Consider the following 25,621-nt stretch of genomic DNA (forward strand, 5'->3'; position numbering starts at 1 on the left):
ATGTGCTCCAGTGGTATTGTTAAACAAAACAAACTTTAACTTTAAGCTGTAAAATTGATTTGTTTACAGATCTTCCCATTTTTAAACTTCTAAAAAACATGAAAATGGCCTTCCATTCGTTAAATGTCAGGGGCCTAATTCATAAAGCTCTCTTAGTCTCTGCTAAACAACAACGCATCCTCTTTGCAAGTCTTTTTGCATTGCATTGCGAGATCGCACCATGATAACTGTACTAAGATACGTTCAGGAATAAAACCACCTCCAGACATAAAAACTCGTTAAACAATTCTGTAATTTAAAGACATTTACTCGACAAATCAACTAGAAATCTCATTAGCCGCGAATTAAAAAAAAAAGGCTGCCGCAATAAAAGCTATCGAATTGCATTAATTTGCGATTTAAATTTCTACCATCACCTGAGTCCCCGATTTGTCATAAAAAACATATTGCATGCCTGAAACGTGGCCGGAATAAAACAAAGGACATGCGATACGTAGGAACAATTAGAACGGGGGATTTATTTCCTGCGTCACCGAATATTATCTTGGAACAGACACCGAGCAGAGGAATAATTTGTAAAGACGTAATCTGTCTCAATACGATGAAACCTTATGGATGTGACCTGCTATATGTTTTATTTAAGGATTTAATATATGTTTGTATGTATGCATGTGCATGTGCGCGCGTGTCACGTGGTCTTTTGGAAATGGTGGAAAAGAAGTAAAACAAAACAGACACAAATAAACAGAAACCAAATCCTGAACCACAACCTAGCCAAACCAAACCAAAACAAATAAGAACATAACAAACCAAAACAGAACAGAACAGAACAGAACAAAAACAAAACAAAACCAAGCCAAGCCGATCCAAAACGAAAAGAAACAGAAACAAAACAAAAACAAAACAACTAAAAAGAACAAGAACAAGAACAAACAACAGAATCAGTCTCACGAAATTCCCACCATTCCATCACACACACACGCACACACATACGCACGCACGCGCAAACACACGTGCACACATATGCACATGCACTCACAAACACACATACGCGCAGAAACACGCAAAAACACACACACACACACGCACAAACACACATACACGCACAGACACGCACACATACGCACAAACACTCTCACACTCTAAAATTATTAAAAATAATAATAATAAAAGATAAGATAAGATAAGATAACATATTGATAAAATACGTTTTTAACATTATAAAATAAATACATTTATTAAAGAAAATAAATATTAAAGAAATAAAATAAAAGAAGGAAAAGGTCTACTATTAGATCTTGAGCTCCACATATGCTAATACAAATTCTCAGGTTTGTTTTGTTTAACGACACGACTAGAGCACATTGATTTATTAATCATTGGCTATTGGATGTCAAATATATTATGGTCATTTTGACACAGTCATAGAGAGGAAACCCGCTACATTTTTTTCCATTAGTAGCAAGGGATCTTCTATATGCACCATCCCACAGACAGAATAGCACATACCATGGCCTTTGATATACCAGTCGTGGTGCACTGGCTGTGACGAGAAATAGTACAAATTCTCAGATGCCTCTAGATGCATCACTGTACTAATTGCTGCCCCTGCTATAACACTGAACTAAAACTAAACTTATTAAAAACAAAACAAACAAACAGACAAACAAAAAACGTTTTTAAATATAATAATAAAACATGAAGACAGCAAACACGTGCGTCATTAAATCCCATTGTACATACTGAGAATCAAATTTTATTTACAAAAAAAGAAAAAAAAAAGAAAAAAAACGAAAAGAGGAATGAAATTTCCAATTCCAGGAAATTGGGAGCTCAATTACAATTCAGGGCATACAAGCGTGCATCTGGGTCCTAGTGGAGACGTCTGCTCGCCTCTCACGTTAACTCAGGCGGATAATGAAGATTGGAGAACATCCACACTTCTAGGCACCCAGCAAGCTAATTGCTCTTCTGGAAGCCAATGCAAGAGGAATCGAGGACGTATGGGTTACGTGAGGGACACCGCAGACACCATTCAAACGATTCTGATTTATGCTACACAAGGTTGCCAATATGTCGACCGACCCCTTTTGTATTATGGAGATACCATTCATTAAAGCGCAGTATTGCGCTGAAGTAATTTAAAGTCATTCTATCAGTACGGTTAAAGCATGCTCTTTCTGGGCAAGGTCTTTCCGACCCTGGTGTCAGTTGATGAAAGTGCCGACGGAAATTCTGATGCCTGTGATTGAGATGTGAAAAGCATGATGGGCAAAGATGAAAGAATTTCACTTAAAAGTTCTCGTGTGTGAGTGTGTTTTCTGTGTGTGTGTGTTTTTTAAACATTTATTTTCAGTTCATGGCATCAAGTTGTTTTTATGTAGCTAGAGAGACCACCTCTTCATCGAAATCAGTACTCTTGTTGGAATGTGTTCAAAACATCCTGTCGTATTTCATTAATGTTGTTTTGTTTGTTTAACGACACTATAAGGGCACACTGATTTTTCTATTCATCGGCTGTTAGGTGTCAAACATTTGACAATTCTGACATGTAGTCTTCAGAGGAAACCCGCTAGGGGTTTTCATTAGCAGCAAGGGACTTTATATGCACTTTCCCCACAGTCAGGTCACCTATACAACGACCATTGATATACCAGGCATGGTGCACTGGCTGGAACGAGAAATAGCCCAATGGGCACATCGACGGGGATCGATCCTAGACCGCGCATCAAGCATCACCACTAGGCTACGTCCCGCCCTTTCTGACACGTGGTCTGCAGAGAAAACCAGCTACAAATTTACATTTGCAGCAAGTTAAGTTGGCGTAAAGATAGAAAACAAATATATTTAAATGACGTCCATATTGAATTTCAAGATGGTTGCCATGATCAAATTAATAAAACTTATATATCTTTGAATTCACTGACATAAAATGTTTTAACAGACCCCAAAAATATGTTTCTATGTTAAATGGGAGTGGAGATATATAAAGAAAATATATGAAAATGACGGCTATTTTGAATTTCAAGATGACTGACCTAACAGTGGTCAGAAAAAATGCTACCAATTGATTTCTGGTTCAGGTAGGTCATGGGAATAATTGACAAAAAATTTATTAACTTGAGGAAAACATTTTTTTTTTTTTTATATATATAAAAACAAATGCGACCTTCAAAAACTGGACATAACTACCTGGACTACAGGGCACACATTAGCAGACATATACCACAACCTTTGATATACCAGTCATGGTGCATTGGTTGGGGGGGGGGGGGGGGGGGGTGTACAAACAAATCAAAAAATGGGTCCATCAAGGGGCTCATACTTCATCTACATTAAAACACCACCACCACCATCACCAACAACAAACCACCACCAACACCAACAACACCAACAGCACAACAACGACATCGACAACACCTCACAACCCTACAATATTATTGTTCAGTACCCACCTCTTCTTCGCCGTACGTGAAGTTTTCATACATGGCTCGCGCTCTCTTCTTGACTTCCTTTGAAAACGTCTTATATTCCGGACTGGTCGGTTTACGCAGGGTGACTGTCATTAGGGCGGTGTACGCTTTGCGAGCCTTGGCATTACGTTCGTCCGTGTCATCAGCGCGATACCAGGGCTTTTCACTGTCGTTTTTACTGAAATTGGAAAATAATTTTTAGCCAATTGCAGGGATACGGTATACTGGCATAACTGTTTAAGAAAAAAAACCCAAAACAACAAACATCCACCCACCAAAAAAAAAAAAAAAAAAAAAATAATAATAAAACAAATAAATAAATAAATAAAAATAATAATAAAAAAACGTACAAATGTACAACAGCCCATCGGACACACTGGACAAAAGCCCACCACTCAATCTGACCACACCATTGTGTTCACGTCATTCTGTAACAAGCCTTATTTATCGCCATGTTTTTGTGTGTTGAGATTGTTTACGTATTACGTATTATTCATCAGTTCTGCTGTAAATATAAAAATGCACTGATTATTATAAACTACTGCCTGATTTTGAGAGTTGTAAAATTCCTGAATAGAAATCTTTACATAAAAAACTACACCCGTAACACCTTCAAACATGTTTTTCCCTCTCAGTTTTTATTTATAAACGAAAACATATTTACACTTTTTATTTCTTGAAGAAAATTTAATTTATTGCAAGTCTTTCAACACGTCAACATCGCTTTCATCGCCGCAAGTTATATATGCGAAAACAGGCATTTGGCCACCTGCACGAAACCCATTCGTCTAAACTCTCATCGACATTATCTGTATTCTTCCACTAGCCCAGTTTTAAAAGACATTCCGTGTTCCATAACTCAAGAGATTTATTTCTGGATAAACGAGGAATACGAATTTCCAGCTGGCTAAACAAACAACAATGACATACAGGTATCACTTCTGGAGTAGGATAATTATAGTACAGTAACATATGGCGGGATGTCGTTTTAAAAGTACGATAGTATGTGATAGGTTAACGTCCGAACCGATGGTAGTACAATAACAGATCGTATCATATCGATCGTTACAGCAATGGCGCTAAAACATATCGTATCGTAGCATAGCATAGCATAGCATAGCATAGCATAGCATAGCATAGTATAGCATATCTTATCATATTATAGCATAGCATAGCATAGCATATCAACATAGCATATCAACATCATATCAATAGCATATATCATAGCATATATCATATCATATATCATATCATATCATATCATATCATATCATATCATATCATATCATATCATATCATTCCATAGCATAGCATAGCATAGCATATCATATCATAGCATAGCATATTATATCATATCAATAGCATATCAATAGCATATCATATCATATCATATCATATATGATATGATAGTATTCGATTATATAATTATTTCAGTTACGCCAGTGACTTGTTTAGGAGAGCAAGTGATCTCGAAAATTGGTACCAATGTGTTCTATCCTATCACATTATGTGTATTTAACACTGGATACAAAACAAACAAACAAAAACCCCACAGCAAAAAATACCAGTCTAGCGGTATATTAAAAAAGAAAGAAAGAAAGAAAGAAAGAAGGGAAGAAAGAAAGAAAGAAAGAAGGGAAGAAAGAAAGAATAGAAGAAGAACGGTGTTGTCATTCAGTTTAACGTTAAACAAGGTGTAAAACAAACAAACAAAGAAAACAAAAAACCCCAAAACACTTCAAAATACCAGTCTAGCGGAATGTCAAAAAAGAAAAACAAAGACAGAAAGTAAGAAAGAAGGACGCTGTTGTCAGTCAGTATAACGTGAAGGGTATAAATCAGTCAGGCGAACGTTTTCTTTCTTGCTCTGTCTGCCTGAACGCAACTCTTGTGTTTTCTCAGTTTTTGCAAGAATTCGACAAATTGTTGTTTAATAAAAACAGTGTGTAATTGCAAAAACCAGAGACATGATTACAGATATATTATGGTAACAGCCGTTCTTTCCACCATTAATATACTGACCAACAAAAGAAACGCGAATATTAAATTAGGTTCCTTTAATTTAGTTAATTGTTTTCAGTTTAAATCCAGTTCATGTTTGTGTCTGTTAAAATTATTAATACAATTATTAATATGTTGTGAAAATTTTAGGCCCAATTTGACAATCTTTTTACCGAATTCATTGAGCCGAATTGACAAAGCCTGTTTATGACTTACACACGTGTGTAACTACATACATTTGCAATGCTTAAATATATGCGTTTATGAAAAAACAACCGGCCTCGGTGGCGCAGTGGTTAAGCCAACGAACTACAGGCTGGTAGGTACTGGGTTCGAAGTTGAGGTGTGTGCCCAGGATAGCGTGCTTGAACCTTAATTGGATATAAGCACGAAAATAAGTTGAAATGAAGATAAGAAAATATAGAATACTAAACGAGCTTGCCTGTCATACCATTTTTATGAAATGAGTGAACAGTTTTGGTGTCTGGCGAGCGAAAGCAATATCTTAAACTGGTGTGTAATAAAACAGGCTTCGTAAATTCGGCCCATATTGGGTTTTGGAATATGTTTAAGATGATTGTAAAACATTACGAGATTTTAATGTAAATAAAATCTGTTTTGTTATTTTTTAGAAGTAAAAGCTATATACAGTTTTGCATTCAGTTGTCTTAACATGTTACAGCTTTGTCAAAAAGTATCTCTAAATATAACATCTACAGGTATAATGTATGACTTTAAGGCATAGTAACTGTGCAGTTTATGATTTCAGCATATCCAATTTTGTCCCCTGAGGCGGGATAATGCTTTGATTCTTATACAAACGCACGATACGATATCTCAGTCTGACACGGATGCCTGTCGAAATGTTTGACTGATCCACAAATCTACGACTATAATCTGACAGAACCATAATCACCCACGTGGCAAGGGGAATGAATCTCTAAAGGGTGCCTGTTGCTAAAACCCTCAACTCTATCTTGGGAAAGTATTAGTCGAAAATTAATGTGGGGATAATAATAATAATAAAAAGCGTTCTGTGCTTTTAGAGATTGTGTGTGTAAACATAAAACAATATTATCGCGATAATTATGATAATTTCATAATAGCTTTTTCTTGATTTTGATAAAGTTCACGATTAAATATACGGCAGTGCTGTAGTGGTGAGTTATCTTGTCTTGCAAACTACAGACATGAACGTGTTTATACAGATTTTGTAATCGTCTTCTTTTCATGTTTATTTTCTTGTTTATATTCAATTAAGGTTCAAGTTTTCTGTAATAAGACAGAAACGAAGAGCTGAATTCAATTCTTTATTTTCGTAATCTTTACAGCTTATAGATCTATAATTAATAATACACGTACTTAGAAATGATAGCAACAATATTGCGAATGAGCGTTGAAGAATAGCTTTTGAAAGGCTTTAAACAAACTTTCTTTTGTTTAACGACACCACTGGAGCACATTGATTAATTAATCATCGGCTATTGGATGTCAAACATTTGGTAATTCTGATACATAGTCATCAGAGGAAACTCGCCACATTTTTCCTAATGGAGCAAGGGATATTTTATATGCACTTTCCCACAGAGAGGAAAGCACATACCACGGCCTTTGTCCAGTTGTGGTGCACTGGTTGGAACGAGAAAACCCCCAGTCAGCTGAATGGATCCACCGAGGTGGTTCGATCCAGAGACGCAAGTACCTCAAGCGAGCACTCAACCGACTGAGGTAAATCCCGTCCCTGCTTTCCCCAAAATACAAAGTGATTTCTTACTTTTAAAATTAAACAATTCTGTAAGTTTTAACATAGATGATCTAACCCTGAACTACTTTTTTATATGCTTTTTTGTCGATACTGTAAATACCGGACACGGCGGAAGCAAGTAGACATTGGGGGTGGGGCCTGACTGAGACCGAGGGCGCAAAGCAAACTTTCTAGGAGATTCGGAGGGTACGCTCTTCCGTAAAATTTTGAAAACAAGATGTCCTGAAATGCAATTTCCTGCATTCTACAAGCAAAATTCATCTTTGCCTTAATATTTACTACCAATAATATTTTTGATTCAGAATTATTGGAGGATCTAGAACCACCAACCCCCCCCCCCCCCCCCCCCCCCCCCCCCCCCCCCCCCACCCCCGCTCCGCCATGCCTGACGTCAGTACTTCGACAACTGGAAGTACAGCATAGTATAAAATGAAATTCATCTTCAATCTAGGGGCGGGACGTAGCCCAGTGGTAAATCGCTCGCTAGATGTGTGGTCGGCTTACGATCGATCCCCGTCGGTGGTCTCATTTGGGCTATTTCTCGTTTCAGCCAGTGTTCCACAACTGGTGTAACAAAGGCCGTGGTATGTACTACCCTCTCTGTGGGTTGGTGCATACAAAAGATCCCTTGCTGCTAATCGAAAAGAGTAGCCCATGCAGTGTCGACAGCGAGTTTTATCTCTCTATATCGGTGTGGTCCTTATCCATATGTCTGACGCAATATCACCGTAAATAAAATGTGTTGAGTGCGTTAAATAAAACATTTCCTTCTTCATCTTCAATCTCACCACAATTACGTGACATACATATCCGTTAAGATCTATCAGTATTTAATGATTGCATCTCCCAGTCTCAGTTTCAGCCAGATCATGTGCAGATCACCTTACTTTAGTTATGGATCTTTAATAGATAACTGAAATAGATTTGACTTTTATTAGTAGACACCACGACTGGTATATCAATGGCCATGGCATGTGATATCCTGTCTGTGGGATAGTGCATATGAAAGATCCCTTGCTACCAATGGAAAAAAAAAAAATGTCAAAATTACCAAATGATTGACATCCAATACGTAATGATTAATAGATAAATGTGCTCTAGTGGTGTCGTTAAATAAAACAAACATTAATTTTCATTCATTCCTTCATTCTTTTTTCTTTCTTTCTTTATTTCTTCATTCTTCTTTTATTCTTTCTTTCATTCTACCTTCATTCATTCATGTTTTCTTTTTCTTTCTTTCTTTCGTTAATTTATTCTTTCTTCTTTTCTTTCTTTTTTTTCTTTAGAGATTACATAGTTGAATATATTTGTGACCTCGCAATTAAGCCGTAAAGCTATCTGTGGTCAGTTTTCTTTCTCCAAGACTCGGTTAAGACACTGAACGTAATTTTGATCGCCATGATTTGTGAAACCGGATCAGAAAATATTTTATTCATCTTCCGCAGATTGATTAGCTTTTGAAAGAGATTGCGATAATCAAATTGGCAAAGCTTCATGTTAAATTTACTTCATCGCAAATCCTTTCACACGAAAGTTACATTTATGAAAATTCTATGCGACCAACCAGAAGCCAAGGAATCGATGATAATTCTTCTACTAGGCAGAATGAAGCAAAAATCTGCGTTCTGTCAGTCATCAAATTAACACGGATCAATCCAGTCTTTTGAAATAGTGGTAAGGATTTCTACAGTCACCATTTCCAATTACATCTTGAAAATACCGAATACGTACTCTGTAACTGCGCCGTGACTTCGTTTATTTTTTTTCTATAGTAAGTTAAGTTGTATTCTGATAGACGTTATATATGCATCATCGACGACACTCCCACACCACCCATCCTCATTGTTCGCCATCATTCGCAAAATTAAGTGTTCGGACTTGGGATTTGAAACGAGAACGTAAATAGATACCATTTATCTTACAACGTGCGAAAGCGAGGTTTTTGTGGTCTTTTGTTTGTTGTAAACGAGTTCTAAGATATATGGTATATAACAAATACGAATGTATTGTAATATTCTATTTCTTACATATCTTCAAAAAAACAAAAACAACCAAGGTTCAAAATAAATTTAAACGTCTTTTCCAACTACAATTTATTTAGGGTTCTCGCGCTTGCAGTTAAATGCGTCAGAAAACAATGAGTTTCTAGTTAACTTGCACATAACAAAACAATCAATGCTAATCGTACTTATTTCATTGGATAATATGGCTGTGGCGACCGGGTCACCACTGAGAAGTCGACAAAAATTATTTACAACGGATACTGTCTCACACGGGTGCGTAAGAATACTAACTCACATCACTCATTTAGCGGAGTGGGAATGTAGATAAGTGCTAGGGCGCTTGTCTCGTGTTGCATATTTTGACGTATAATTTTGTCTACGAGAATTCACAGTATTAAAGCGACGCCACACGATACAAATACCTGCTACAAGAATAGACGATTGCATAGCAACCGATGATTCTTCATTATGTCTTGAGACAATAGGCTATTCTCGTGGCTGTTTTCGTACAAGGCACTCGTCTCGTGTGATGTCACCTTAACTTGGCATCGGAAGGAATGAGTGTCTACAAAAATTAGTAGTGTACTTTAGATCAGTTACAAAAGTTGCCTGCCCGATGCGCAGTGGATCGCACCGTCGATCACTGTCGCTTTACCATTAGGTTATGTTTTGTTCCAACCAGTGTTCCACGACATGTATATTAAAGGCCATTATTTTATTTTTTTTGCTTATTTAACGACGCACTTAACACATTTTATTTACGGTTATATGGCGTCATACATATGGTTAAGGGCCACACAGATATTGAGAAAGGAAACCCTCTGTCGCTACTTCGTGGGCTACTCTTTTCGATTAGCAGCAAGGGATCTTTTATATGCACCATCCCACAGATAGGGTAGTACATACCACAGCCTTTGATATACCAGTCGTGGTGCACTGGCTGGAACGAGAAATAGCCCAATGGGCCCACCGACAGGGGTCGATCCCAGATAAACCGCGCATCGAGCGAACGCTTTACCACTGGGCTACGTCCCGCCCTCAAAGGCCGTTTAGGAAAATACATGAAATGATTTTGCTGCTTAAGTTAAGCTAGGTTCAGGATGCTTTAAGCCTTTGAACATTAAACAAAAGTGACGTTAAAGATAAAGTCTCATGACTTTTAACTTACCAACCGACCCAATAAACTTTTTTTAGCGCGAACATATATACACTTAAAGGGACTGTCCTGAGTTTGCTGCCATCATAATATACTGATAAAAGAAAATAAGGGAACACCTAAATAATAACAGAAAATACTGAGTGCAACAAAATCGTCACCCACAGTATCAGGAAGATAACCATGTTAGATAGAATATTCAACTTGGTACCTGGCAATACCGTTTATCTTGCAGGAGTGAAATGATAAAGGCTCGGGAAGGACAACATCAATTCACGAGTGCGAGATAAACGGTATTCTATTTATTACCCATTTTCAATATTTATCATTTTATGGAAGATTTTCGAACGATACTGCTGTTGAAAGTAAGTTTGCAAATCGAGAACACGAAACAGCGTAGCGTCACAGCTGTGACATACATATCGCTGATGACGTAAGTTAGTTGTTGACTGTGGACATGACTTCCACCATGGAAACTATTCTTACTCACAATTAATTGCCTAGAGTGAACCACTGTTTATGACATCAACACGTATCTAGGGGAATAATTGGGGGGGGGGGGGGGGGGGGGTTCTTTCCCTATGGAAAGATCAATTTTCTTTCCCCACTTCTCTCTGCGAGCTCTAGGGATTTTCGTGAGACGAGTGTCAGAAACACTATCTACAAACGGACAAGTGCCAGAAATATTTTCTGGTTCAATGATTCAGATAATTTTAGTATAATTATTATTATAAAATAACTGCATTTTTTTTCTGTGCTGTGACGTCACTCCTCTCAACTGATATATGTTACGTCATTACATGGAATGCATGCCGCGTTACATTTATACGCCACGTCAAGTTACTATCGTTGATTATGAAATGACGTAATTAACAGGTAGCAACGGGCGTTTACTTCCTCAAGAAACAATACCAATTAACCAATGAAAAGGGCGCATTACCGTCTAGGGAACATGTTTTAGACGGTTTTTCTAGCACGGCTTTCTGACACCTTTTTACTGGTTGATTCAACTAGAAATAGTTTGTTCTGAAAAAGTACTTTATTCAAACCGATACATAGTCGTCATATCGCATGATATCGATATTTTGTTATATAATCGAATAATGGCTACGTAACCATAACTAAGAAAGTCTGTAGGTAACGCAAGGATTTTAAAATGTTTTCAAAGCAGATTATGGTAGCGAGCGTTGTTTGAAGAGGAACGCAGACAGTGTATATTTCAAGTCACATAATCCGTGTGACCGCCTTTGGTAGGTCAACTGTCGTATGACTGTGCCTTTATTAGGCTTATGACCGTGTGTTCGCGTCTTTAGTAGTTCAGCTGTCGTGTGGTCGTGACTTCATTAGTTCAACTTTCGTGTGCCAGTGCATTTAGTAAGTCAACTGTCGTGTGACTGTACTTTAGTTTGCCAACTGTCGTGCGACCCTACCTTTAGTGGGCCAACTGTCGTATGGCCGTACCTTTAGTTTAGCACTTCAGTTGTCATCTCTATATCTTTAGTAGGCTAACTGTCGTGTGACCGTGCCTTTAGTAAGTCAGCTGTCGTGTTACCGTGCCTTTAACAATAAACAACCTTCATTTATTTCATTTCAACATATTTTCGTGCTTATATCCAATTATGGTTCTAGCACGCTGTCCTGGGCACACACCCCAATTATATGGACTGTCTGTCTAGGACAGTGGGTTAGTTGTTAATTGTTAGTGGTTAGTGCGAAAGAAGAGGGCCTTACACCTACCCATTGAGTCGTTAAAACTCGCTCTGGGTGGGAGCCGGTACCGGGCTGCGAACCCCGTACCTACCAACCTTCATTTTGTTTGCACTCACCTGCTGAACAAGTCGATATTGAAGAAGACGTATTCCCCGTTGTCGAAGTTGAGCTCGTGAGCCTTGATCATTATCTCTCTGATGGAGTTGGGCGAGGCACACAGGATAATGACTGCAAGAAGAAAGAAAGAAAATCATATTCTATTCTGAACAAACAATAAACGTATAGTCCGTTTGCGGCAATAGGGAACCGATGGATGAATTAGTATATAACTATATTCTGTATAAAGCTACGTCAGTAGGCCCATTGTGCCTTTTCTAGTTCAAGCCAGTGCACCACGACTGGTATATCAAAAACCGTGGAATGTGCTATCCTGTCTGCGGGATGGTGCATATAAAGGATCCCTTGCTACTAATGGAAAAACAAATGTAGCTGGTCAAAATTACCAAATTGTTGACATCCAATAACAGACGATTAATAAATCAATGTGCTCTAGTGTTGTTGTTAAATAAATCAAATTTTTAAACTGTGTAATGCTAAAATTCATATAGAAACATAGTATAAGTGGTAAACCTATTCCAACTATCATAAAAAAAAAATTACCATAAAATTTATGAAAATATAAAAAATAGTTTTTTTTCCCATGAAATGTTTAAAAATTAAAGCTCATTTCGATTACAGGAGTGAAGACAAAATTGCAGTTTCACCAGAAGTAATCGATAATGCCGTGCACGGAGACTAAAGGCAGAGTTATGGGTGCTTCACCTTGGCTGTTCCATAAATAGCTAAATTTAACCTATGCAATTTGATGGTAATTTGGAAACTTTTTTTATTTACACGGCAATATCTCTTCTTCAAAACATGTTTTGCGCATTGATATGGGCTTAAAACATAATAAAGTAATATGATTTATGTCAACTTTAACGTTATTCAGTATAGAGTTAAAACATAATAAAGTAATATAATTTATATGAATTGTAACGTTATTCAGTACAGAGTAAAATGTCAATTCATCGGTTCCCTTTTGATGCAAACGAACTGCAAGAATGATTATTTAAGACTTCGAGAAATGGTGAAAGTGATTAGATGCAGTAGTTGTAATACCCACCAATAACATGACAAAACAAAATGAGATGGAACCATTTGAATGAAGTACTCATTACACGTGCACAAGGGAAAATGTATCCTGAAATAACTAGGGAGATGGAGCAGTAAAAAGAACCATAGATATGAGTGTTTGTACGTCCGTCATGCATTAAATAAAAAGTATATCAAGTCCCGCTTTGAAAAGAGACAAATTCAGTAGACACAAACGTACCAGGCATCATTATTTAATGATTTATGAATTAAGTTACAATTAACTTTGACACTCAAACTAAAATTGTCTATAAAGGTCACTCAAAGAAACTACAAAACATGGCCTTTATTTTCAGGTTACAATACACGCTTGTATGTAGAAGACATACGGAGTGTATTCTATAAGGTGGTTGTTATTGAAGGTGCGTACTATAGCTGAATACATTGTATAATAGTAAGCGATAATATAAGAATTGTTTAAAAAGGAATTGTTTAAGGAAAACCATTCGCCGAATTTACAATGCATGTTTTTGACTTACGTTTGTACAACTGCACGTATTTACAATGCCTGTTTTTGACTTACGTTTGTACAACTGCACGTATTTACAATGCCTGTTTTTGACTTACCTTTGTACAACTGCACGTATTTACAATGCCTGTTTTTGACTTACGTTTGTACAACTGCACGTATTTACAATGCCTGTTTTTGACTTACGTTTGTACAACTGCACGAATTTACAATGCCTGTTTTTGACTTACATTTGTACAACTGCACGTATTTACAATGTTTTAACACTTGTGTTTAAGACAAAATAGGCCTAGTAAACTCGGCCCCATATGGTTCTGTAATATAATATAGTAAAAGTTAATGTATTTTATTTTGTGTGTGTGTGCGGGTACACACACAAATACACACACATTCACACACATATACACACACACAGAGAGAGAGAGAGAGAGAGAGAGAGAGAGAGAGAGAGAGAGAGAGAGAGAGAGAGAGAGAGAGAGAGAGAGAGAGAGAGAGAGACACACACACACAGGGACACGCGGCGTACGCACACGTACACACACACACAACCACATACACACAGGGACACGCGGCGTACGCACACGTACACGTACACACACACACACACACACACACACACACACACAGAGAACCTAACACGCTCGCGCGCACAGGTCCATCAAACACCAGTATTTTGTTGATGGTAGTAATGCACTTATGGTGATCTTAGCACTATGATCGCTTCGTGGAACGGCGCCCAGATTCATAAACTAATTCCACATCACCGGTAAGATCTATATATACTCATGTATATATTTTCATGCAGGTTTTACGTACTGGATTCTATAAAGAGACACGGCTTAGCGTCCGTGGTTTCCGGACCCAGACACACAAAGAGCGCAATCCATAAATACTTTTAAAATTGTTTCAAATGAATCCATAAATACATCACATAAATAAATGAAGACTCGGAACAATTAATGGCTAACTGAGTGGGAGCTGCTAAAGGTCAAGTCGTCGTCGTCGTCGTCTTAATTTACTGTATGAAGTTGATCACGAACAATAGTTTAAACTAGGTGCTAATCAGCCCAGATACGAAATAGAAAATATCGTGAACAGTCTGTTTTTAAAGGGTCTGTCCTGAGTTTGCAGCCATCGTAAGATGTTTGCGATAACAGAGCTTTGTTGGCGACTGCTATTTCATACTGAATACATTTTCTTGTTTAGAATATCAGTGTCTGTATATCGAATATGTTTACGGTCGTATACTAAGGTTTGTAGCACTCAGCTCAGTAGCTCAGTTTGTACTTTAATTTGTGATATATATGTTTTCGTATGTACGAAACTATTGGGAGGTAAAATCCGGTTCGGGCTACTACACGCATTAGGACAACAACAAACACTTTGTAAATACAGACACTGATATTTTAAATACGAAAATTAATTTAATTTGTATGTTACATCATCGAAAAGGCTTTATTGGTCGGAAACATTTTACAATGGTTTTAAACTCAGAACTGTCCCTTTAATACAAGCCACTACCTATAAGAAAAGTCAAACTTTGTCTTGTTTGACAACACTGCTAGAACACATTGATTAATAAATCACAGGCTATTGGACGTCAAACAATAGTTCTGACACATAGTTTTCAGAAAAAAGAAACAGTTACATTTTTTTCCATTAGAAATAAATGATCTTTTATATTCACTTGCGCACTTTTACTTAAAGTAATGTTTATTTGACAACGCGTCAACACAGTTGAAAAATGAGATGCCAAGTAACGGCTACACATAGTCTACAGTATTAGCAACCAGTAATATTGTATACACCAAGATGCCAAACATTTGGTAATTCTGACAATACATTTTTTTTTTGCCATTAACAGACAGGAAAGGACCTACAACTACCTTTGATATATACCAGTCATGGGACACTGGGCATATATTTACCAATAGTAGTGTTTTACAAGCTTTTATTAATTACTACACATGGTCCACTCCAGAACTGATCTCACTAGGTGTGCAAGGCACCGTATTTAATATTTTATGCCTAGTAGGTCTGTCGCATTTCCCATATGCAAATTCAATTTTATTTTGTGAGTACTGGGTGTATATATAAAATAAAAAAAAGCCTCCTTCGTGTGATCAGGGGCGGGAAATTACTGATTCGGTAAAGCGCTCGTCTGACCTGCTTGCGTCGAAGGATCGAACCACCTCAGTAGACCCATTCTCTGATTTTTTTTTTCTTTCTCACTTTCCGACCAGTGCACCACGACTGCCGTATCAAAAACCGTTATATGTGCTGTCCTGTATGTGGGAAAGTGGATATAAAAGATCCATTGCGTCTAATGCAAAAAAATTACCAAATGTTTCTCCCGCCCCGGAATTGGCCACTGGCGATGTCAGAGACTAAATCCGGGGTGGGCGTTCCTGAACCTTAGGGATATGGGCACGTTAAACGAGTTCCCTTCCCTTACCAAATGACTGACATCCAATAACCAATAATTTTTCTATTATGATGGTCGCCCTGCCAATGATTAATAAATCAATGTGCTTTAGTTGGGTCGTTAAAACAAACTTTAACCTTCATGACACTGTGATCAATTTTGAGTTTGTTTAATACTCGCTGTAGACCATTTTACCATGTCAATTTATATTTTACTGTTATTACCCAATTATGTCATATATTGGCAAGTAGAATTCAAATCACCCCCTTTCCTCGCAGCTGAACAAGTTATGCCATTCAACACATATAAAATCAATACAGTATTTTATTACTGAAATACAGTGTTAAATGTATTTCTTCTTACATCACGACTATCTTAAATTGCGACTCTACCGGGTCTACCGCGATACATAGTAGACTTTATCGCGGCATGTAAAAAATCCAGAGGTGCACGGATTCAGAAAAAATTACTTAGAATCAACCTCTTAAACATCAGAAGAACACCAATTTACGTCCTACAGTCAAATAGGTACATAATATCCTCATCTAAATTACCCTCCAAAAAGAGCGTCGACAACAATTTTGCTGTGTAAAATTGAATGAAGAGTACTAAATCCCATTTGGCTATTTATTTCAGGGCTCGACCTTAACGACGGCATCGACGGCAATTGACGCAGTTGCAGTGTGCACTGTCATAGTTCTGGGGATTTACACATAACCGACGGGGTTTGTTATTGCCGTCGATTGAAGGATTACATTTAATCTGTATATTTGTTGCAAAAGTTAATGGTTTAAAGTTCTTGTAGGTGAGCATTTGCCTACAGCAAACCCATTTTAAAATTGCCGTAGGCAACAAATTCTTTTAAGTATTTAGAGCACTGTTATTTGATGATCTAGGCCATGCCACATGGACATTATTGACACCATTTTGACACTTATATGGTAAACCAGTATTCCACTAATGTCAATATATTTTCATAATCTGTCTTATTAAGTTTCAAGCACATTATCCTGGACATATAACTCCGGTTACTTGGAGTTAATGGTTAGTGATTAAGTTAGCGAGAAGTCAGTCCAACAGATTATTACACCTTCCCACTGAGTTACGCACTCATTCTAGGTTCAAACCGGTACCAGTATGCGAATCTGGTACATACCGGACACAAACCCAGTGCTTTAACCATTTTGCCATTGACATCTGCCAATTTGGCATGGTGATGCATAACCAAAGTAACACATATTTGATATATTAATCACTAATACACACACTACATGAAGAAACCCGCCAGCACCTAGTTATTTAACCGGAACATTATTGAAATGGGGGTGCTGTCGGGTTTCTTCCTTTTGTGTCTGTATTAGTGATTAATATGTCAACTATTTGTCATGAGTGAACTCGAAAATGATCGATGTAAAGATATTTAATGTCAAACATAGGATTGTTGTTGTTCTAGAGCGGGAATCCTTGACAACCGTTTGGGAGGCACAGATTGTGCAGTTTTGAGATACAGCTTTCCCTGGCTGTAATGAGAGCGTCATAACAATCGACACGTCCGTCCTACTCCCTTACGGTCAGAGCACTCGGGCTAGGTGATGCCATACAAGAACATAATCATATCTGTCGCAGGCTCCGCATGCGAAGAGTTATCATGTTATCATGCCAGTGATTACAGATTGGCTTGCGAACATAATTCTATTTCTGAATACCCCAGGGTCCGTGTTTATGAAATTGTAAAAGTCATGGCTTTGGCACGGCGTTAAGATCTCCATACTTAATGGAAACTAAAGCCTCAAGTTTAAATTTTGTGTAAGCTTGGGTCCGTTATTGGCCGTGACATAACACTATTACGTAAATGCAGTGTGATTTTAATTCAAAACTCGGTGAACATATATGTCACCATTGGCCCTGGCGGAATAGCGAAAATACCACGGCAAGTACTTGGTTCGCGTCCCTGAACAGGTTTGCATCGACTGTGAGTTTTAAAGGCTCAGTGAGCCAATAGAATAGAATAAGATGGAAACTCGTAAAATTGTTCGCAAGCGCTCGCTCGAACTCCTGAACTCCGCACTCAGCAAATTGGCACTACGTTACGTAACGTTTCGATTTTGTATTGACAACATGTAACGCTACGTGACTCCCCTGGTTTCATAGCGCGACATTTCGTTACTATCACTTAGCTCATTGTCGCGTTATGTGACAATGACTTTTTTTGGCGCTCATTTTTCACGGCAAATAGTCTAATACTTCTACCAAAAACATACACTTAGTCCACGGCGCCACCGTTACTACAGAGACATCACTCCGAATAACCAAACTAAAGTGAAGAAAGTACCAAGCAAAAACTACACTCCAGTCTGACATAGGGTGTAAAACATCATCAGTACAACAGTTTGGAGTGTAACTAATACGATCATATAAATGTCACTGTGAATTATGCTCATGTACAATTTAATTATAATAAACCGTGGTACGCATGACCAAGAACACTCCGCAGAAGAACCTTGAGTAATTAGGTAGCGCGATTCAAGGACCGGCGAGTCATATTATTTTCTAGTGTGTAAGGGGAAACTCGGAAATGGACACGCTAATTACGTATCTTTGTCGAGGTTGAAGCTGAAAAGAATAATGTATTAAAGAGAAAATGGCGCCCAGCCGTAAGTGCAAGGGAGATGATTAAGAGATGGTCTGCTATTAAAATATAGTGCATTCTGTACCAGAGACACAAACACCAATGACACCGGTACTTCTGAAATTACTTCAGTATTCAAAACATTGATGACTGAATTCTGCTATTAAAACATAGTCTATGCTGTACATGAGACACAAACACCAATAACACCGGTACTTCTGAAATTGGTTCCATATTTCAAAACATTCTATATCAAAGGCCGTGGTATGTGCTATCCTGTCTGTACGGAGGTGCATATAAAAGACCCTTTGCTACTAATGGAAAAATTAAGCGGGTTTCCTGTCTAAGACTATATGTCAAAATTACCAAATGTTTGGCAGTCAGTAGCTGATGATGAATAAGTCAATGTGCTCTAGTGGTGTCGTTACACAAAACAAACTTTAACTTTATTCAAAACATTCATGACTGATATCTGCTCGAAATACTGAACAGGCAAACATTGAACATGTACATTTTACTAACAATTCGAACAGTCCATTCTGAATTGTTGACTAATACTGGTCAGACACATTATAATTCAGTAACAAGATATACTAAAACGCAAAAGAAACGCAGGTCCTGAAAATGCGAAAGAATTGCACTTTGTAAAGCAGTATCTTTGGTGGAATTGAACCTCAACTGTGTTAAAGGACATGGCACACACCCACACCGCAGTCCCACCTGCGTGTCAATTTCATTACCTGTGTGACGTCACGAATTCTCAAAACACGTTGTTTGCACGTGCTGGATCATCCGTATCATGAATCCAGTGCAAACACACTCATTGAAATGCTTATAAAGCCTACACACCTGGATTTAATCGCATAAATTCAATTTGAGTAGTGACAGACAACAGAATCACATTTTAAAAATGCCGCGACTGACGCAACTCCAGCGAGGGATGGCCATCGGGATGTTGCAAGCCGGACAGACCCGTACTGCTGTAGCCAGACAATTGGGATGTCATGTTTCGACAATCGCACGCCTTTCTCAACGTCACCAAATCACTGGATCTGTGAACGATCGACCACGCACCGGCCGCCCGAGGGTGACAACCGCAGCCCTAGACCGGTACATCCGGGTGACCCCACCTTAGGAATCGGATGCTGCCAGCAGCTAACACCGCTCACCAGGTGCGTGGTCCACGTGGTCCAGTGTCCGCCGATACCGTCCGACGCCGTCTGAGGGCAGCAGGACTCCGTAACCGCCATCCTTATGTGGGACCAATATTGACCCCTCGGCACCGCCAACAACGTCAACAGTGGGCGCAACAACATCAAAGATGGCGACGTGGCCAGTGGCAACAAGTTCTGTTTACTGATGAGAGCCGTTACAATGTTTCCAACGCTGATGGCCGAATCCGAGTATGGCGACGTCGACATGAACGTTACTCCGACTGCTGCGTTCTGCAGGCCGACCGATGGGGCGGGGGTAGTGTGATGGTGTGGGGTGGGTTCTCATTCAACCACAGAACACAACTTCATGTGTTCAGACAACGCGTTAATGCCGCCGTGTACCAAAATGACGTCATCAACAATCACGTCGTTCCCTTCTTTGCCGCTCACCCACGTGTGCGCTTGCTGCAGCAAGACAATGCCAGGCCGCACACTGCCAGGGCAACACAGGCGTTGCTGGCTCAGCACAACATCCCAACGTTGCCGTGGCAAGCCTTATCACCGGACATGGCGCCTATCGAACACGTCTGGGATGAAATCGGACGTCGCCTTCAGGCTCGCGGACAACCTCAGAATATGCAGGCGCTGGAGGCAGCATTGGTCCATGAATGGAACTCACTCCCTCAGGCATTCTTTCAACGGCTTGTCAACTCAATGAGGAGACGTTGCACTGCCTGTTTGAATGCCCAGGGTGGTCACACGCGATACTGACTTTGACAATGCTACAGGTCGTCTCTTTCACATTTTTAACATGGACCCCCACCCTACTTTATGACATGAAACAATAGCCAAAAAGGAATTCAATCAAAAATTTCCAACACCAATGTGTGCCGAATTGGTGTAGCTCCAAAATAAATGTTGAAATCTTCATTTCGTTTTGTTTTTTTAATATTTTATATCCAATTTAATGAGAACCTGCGTTTCTTTTGCGTTTTAGTATACATCGACAATAATTGCTGATTCACAACTTTCGACATGGTATACTAGTGGTTAATACGATTGATTAAAATATAATGTAATGATGTAATAATGTAATAATATAATGTAAATATAAAACTCCGTACAAAACTGTACAAAACAAAACGTGTTGAGTTCGTCGTTAAGTAAAACATTTCTTACATTTTTCTTTTCTTTTCTTATCTATCTCTCTATCTCTCTATCTATCTCTCGATCTATCTATCTATCTATCTATCACCACCAAATCACACCTTTAACTTGGAATTAGGTTTTAGTTTTTCTTTTTCTTTTAAAACTCGTGCACGTAAACGGACTATTATTGCTTTAAATGCATCTTCGGGATTTCTTTTCGTGTCATGACGAATTGCAGCTTGTTTTTCAAAAACGTTCCTGACACTGATTATTCTTTCCAGTTAATAAATTTGATTTCAGCTGCTAAAAGCTACAGCGCAAAATCAGATAATACAATTGTCTCAATGCTCTGGGCATCCATGTTTTTGGTGATGAAAACAACATCAGAGAGAGAGAGAGAGAGAGAGAGAGAGAGAGAGAGAGAGAGAGAGAGAGAGAGAGAGAGAGAGAGAGAGAGAGAGAGAGAGAGAGAGAGAGAGAGAGAGAGAGAGAGAGAGAGAGAGAATGTGCTTCAACAACCACATATCCAGTAAGGGGCGGGACGTAGCTCAGCTGTACAGCGCTCGCCTGATGCGCGGTCGGTCTGGGATCGATTCCTGTCGGTGGGCCCATTGGGCTATTTCTCGTTCCAGCCAGTGCTCCACAACTGGTGTAACAAAGGCCGAGGTATGTACTATCCTGTCTGTGGGATTGTGCATATAAAAGATCCCATGCTGCTAATCGAAAAGAGTAGCCCACGAAGTGGCGACAGCGGGTTTCCTCTCTCAATATCTGCGTGGTCTTTAACCATATGTCCGACGCCACATAACCGTAAATAAAATGTGTTGAGTGCGTTGTTAATTAAAACATTTGCTTTCCTTTCCATATCCAGTACAACAACAAGCTTGTCCACCTCGACAATTCGATGATAATCTAGCGTCATTAAGATGTATTGGAACAGATACGGCTAATAGTCCTTCCAGGATATCAGATCCATATACTTTGAGGCAATCAGGGCAGGTTGCTAAGCCGAGATTGCTTCTGATCATGGCTTTGCCTTGTTTTCCTGCTGACCACGTGTGGCAATTATCACGAAGCGGTAGACCTAATATCCCCCTCCACCACCACCACCACCACCTAACTAACTAATCAATGTGCCAGGGTGTCGTCAAACAACCGGCGTTTTCCCTGAAGCAATCACCTAACGTAGGGGGACACACGTTTTCGCCACAGACCAATTCATACACACTGATTTGACGTGTTCCCATTACACAGTCTGTACACACAACTTGTGACTGGGCTGTCGCCAACACACGCAGTGACTTCAACAGATATTCTGTGCAGAGCAATGTTCTCTACACAAACCAGCGCAGCCTCTGTTCAACAGACAGAACTAATTACCTGTGCTGTAAATTAGGAGCTGACGGAATTTGCATCTAGAAGGAAGGAAATGTTTTATTTAACGACGCAACAAAACACATTTTATTTACGGTTATACGGCGTCTGACATATGGTAAAGGCCAACACAGATATTGAGAGATGAAACCCGCTATCGCTACTTCATGGGCTACTCTTTTCGAGCAGCAAGGGATCTTTTATATGAACCATTCCACAGACAGGATAGTACATACCACGGCCTTTGTTACACCAGTCGTGGAGTACTGACTGGAACGAGAAATAGCCCAATGGGTCCACCGACGGGGATCGATCCTACACTGACCGCGTATCAAGCGAACGCTTTACCACTGGTCTACGTCCCGCCCCTTACACCTAGAAAGTCTTGGTAATACGAAGCTGGACTAGCAACACTTAACTTCCGAGGCGTAAATTCCAAAAAGCTGGGCACAATGTTTTAAAACAACGAAAAGTATGGCTCATGATTTTATGATACCTAGAACTAACTACCTATGTTGTAATTAGGTGCTGACGAAATTTGAATCTAGAAAGCGTTGGTAATACGAAATTGGACTAGCAACACTTAAATTCCGAGGCGTAAATTTACAAAAAAAAAAAAGCTGGGCACAATTTTTTTTAACTAACGAAAAGTATGGCTCATTGATTTTACGAGACCTATTTTCCCCACAAACAGTTGAAGAACGAGCTTTATACATACTGAGGATTCGTAATGACATTTCTTTAGAACCTGTTTATTTCAGTCGTCACTTATCCATTCGACGATCAAACTTTGGAATAACTACGAACTGAAATTCGATACTGTCAAAGCATATTTTCTTATAAAAAACCCCATTAAATCTTGAAAGAAGGAAATGTTTTATTTAACGACGCACTCATCACATTTTATTTATGGTTATATGGCGTCGGTTAAAACTTGATGTCCCTTGCTTTGTACCATGCTAGTCATTTGACAATATAAGAGAAAACACATCGAATACCAAGTTAAGACAGGGGTGTGGTGATTTAAAATCATGTTTATATCATGCTAAGCTGATTTTGTCCACAATTTGGTCTCTAGTATGAATCATGTAATTTAAAGTAATCTCCACTTAAGATATATAAACGAACAATGGAAAAGAAACTGATAAAAAGAAAGGATTCCAAGAAAATGTTACTAATGAATGTTATCTATCAATATTAAAGCGCGTTAGTTACGTGGGTTTTTTTTTTATAAACTACTTTTTTTGGTTTAAATTCAGTCGCAGCTTGAACATCTCAAGATTTTTTTTTTTTTTTTATAATCAATCTGCTTTCTTATAAGTTTGTTCACTGTTTATCAACTGCTTTGCACTTGAAGCTAAACAGGCCGTTTAATGTGATGGAGTGTCGTAAAACATTATTTTTCTTTCTAAAACGATGAAGTCTTCGTTACCGTAATAAGATATTCTGATATTCCTAATTTAACAGCCTCTTCTTAATTTTTTCAAGGTTTTTATTATTTTATTTTCAAGTTTATTTTTTCAAGTTTTTTTTTTTTTTTTTTTTGCAAGAATACTGAATGATAGATCTGCAATAACGTAAATTCAATTTTTAACTGCAATCATGAAGCGACGACAAAATGGCAGCAGTGATGATCGCGTGCTCGTCCTGTCACGTGATCTGACGAGACTCTTGAGAAAAAAACCCCACCTCGACAAGACGTCTTCAAGTAGATTTTTTGTCAAGCGGCAATTTTACACTATCGAATTTACACGAAACCGCAATCAGTAATGAATAGGTCAAATAACCGGCCACAATATAGCCGATAATTATGCGAACGCGTTTGATACGGACACATTGGCGATGACGTCATTGCATTGTTCGCACCGACACGGGGCCCCTTTAACTGAGGTGATGCGGAAATTGCGACATCGTGCAGACACGGCATAGCGTTCAATAACCCAATCACACGACTCTGATTGGATACAGACAGCCGGTTTCGTTATACATGGATGCTCCCCCCACCCCATCACCACCCATCTTCGGTTGAACAGAGGGGCAAGATCTACCCCAGTAGGTAGAGCGCTCGCTTGAGATGTTTGCGTCGTAGGATCGAACCACATCAGCGGGCCCATTCTCTGATTGTTTATTTAAATCCGTCGCAGGTTTCCTGGTGGGCTTCGTGTCCAAAATTACCAAATGTTTGACATCCAATAGCAGATGATAAATAAAACAATGTGCTCTAGTGGTGTCGTTAAACAAAACAAACTTCATTACAATATGTAACAAGAGGGAAAGTACAAGTACAACAAATGTAATGTTCGACAGAACAGAAGTACTTCCGGTCTCGGTGATGGAGTGGATAAGGCATTGGTCTTAAGGCTGGTAGGTACTGGGTTCGCCTGATGGTACCGGCTCCCACCCAGAGCGTGTTGAACATTAATTGGATATATGTATAAAAATAAATATAAAGTACATTAAAATACGTCGACATTCTAAGGTGGTTCTGAAATGGTTCGATCTTGCAACACTAGCGCCTCGGGCAAGGGCTCTACCGACTGAACTTGATCCCACTCCAAGACGCACTCAACACATTTTATTTACGGTTTTATGGTTAAGGACCACACATATATTGAGAGAGGAAACCCGCTGTCGCCATTTCATGTGCTACTCTTTTGAAACAGCAGCAGCAAGCACTGACTGAAACGAGAAATACCCAATGGGCCCACCGACAGGATTCGATCCTAGAGCAATCGCGCATCAGGCGAGCGCTGTATCACTGGGCTACGTCCCGCTCTAATATGTGATGAAATGCGCATAGCTGTTTTGGTATAAAACCTCTCGTTGATTAACTGTACAGAATAACATAGCAATATTAAAAGTTTTGCCACAGTTGGACATGTTTAATTTGAGCTATCTCTTCCATCTTAACAATTGCATGGGTACCAACAGATCCACAACGTGGCGAGATTGAAAAGTCGCGGCCATAGATCAGAGGAAATAATGTAACAGTATCAAAAAGAGTACCAGTGTCCGTGATAAAGTAGAAAACAATATCACCAAATGCATTACGATATTAACAGTCTGAATCGTACTGGTTCGATTTGGAGAAATTTATTTACCTTTCAGGAATAGACCCA

At 38.9% G+C, this 25,621-nt stretch overlaps 1 protein-coding gene across 2 annotated transcripts in view; it reads right to left on the reverse strand.

Annotated features, from left to right (window-relative positions):
- Positions 1-25,621, reverse strand: part of LOC121369120 (atrial natriuretic peptide receptor 1-like) — a 125,951-nt gene that overhangs the window by 55,423 nt on the left and 44,907 nt on the right. For both annotated transcript variants that reach the window (XM_041493983.1, XM_041493984.1), the window contains exons 2-3: positions 12,225-12,336; positions 3,456-3,651 (exon numbers count right to left, since the gene is read on the reverse strand). In XM_041493983.1, coding sequence (XP_041349917.1) covers positions 3,456-3,651; positions 12,225-12,336 — 308 coding nt within the window. The remainder of the gene's footprint in view (positions 1-3,455; positions 3,652-12,224; positions 12,337-25,621) is intronic.

Source organism: Gigantopelta aegis, chromosome 3 (assembly GCF_016097555.1).
Source record: "Gigantopelta aegis isolate Gae_Host chromosome 3, Gae_host_genome, whole genome shotgun sequence".
Lineage (NCBI taxonomy): Eukaryota > Metazoa > Mollusca > Gastropoda > Neomphalida > Peltospiridae > Gigantopelta > Gigantopelta aegis.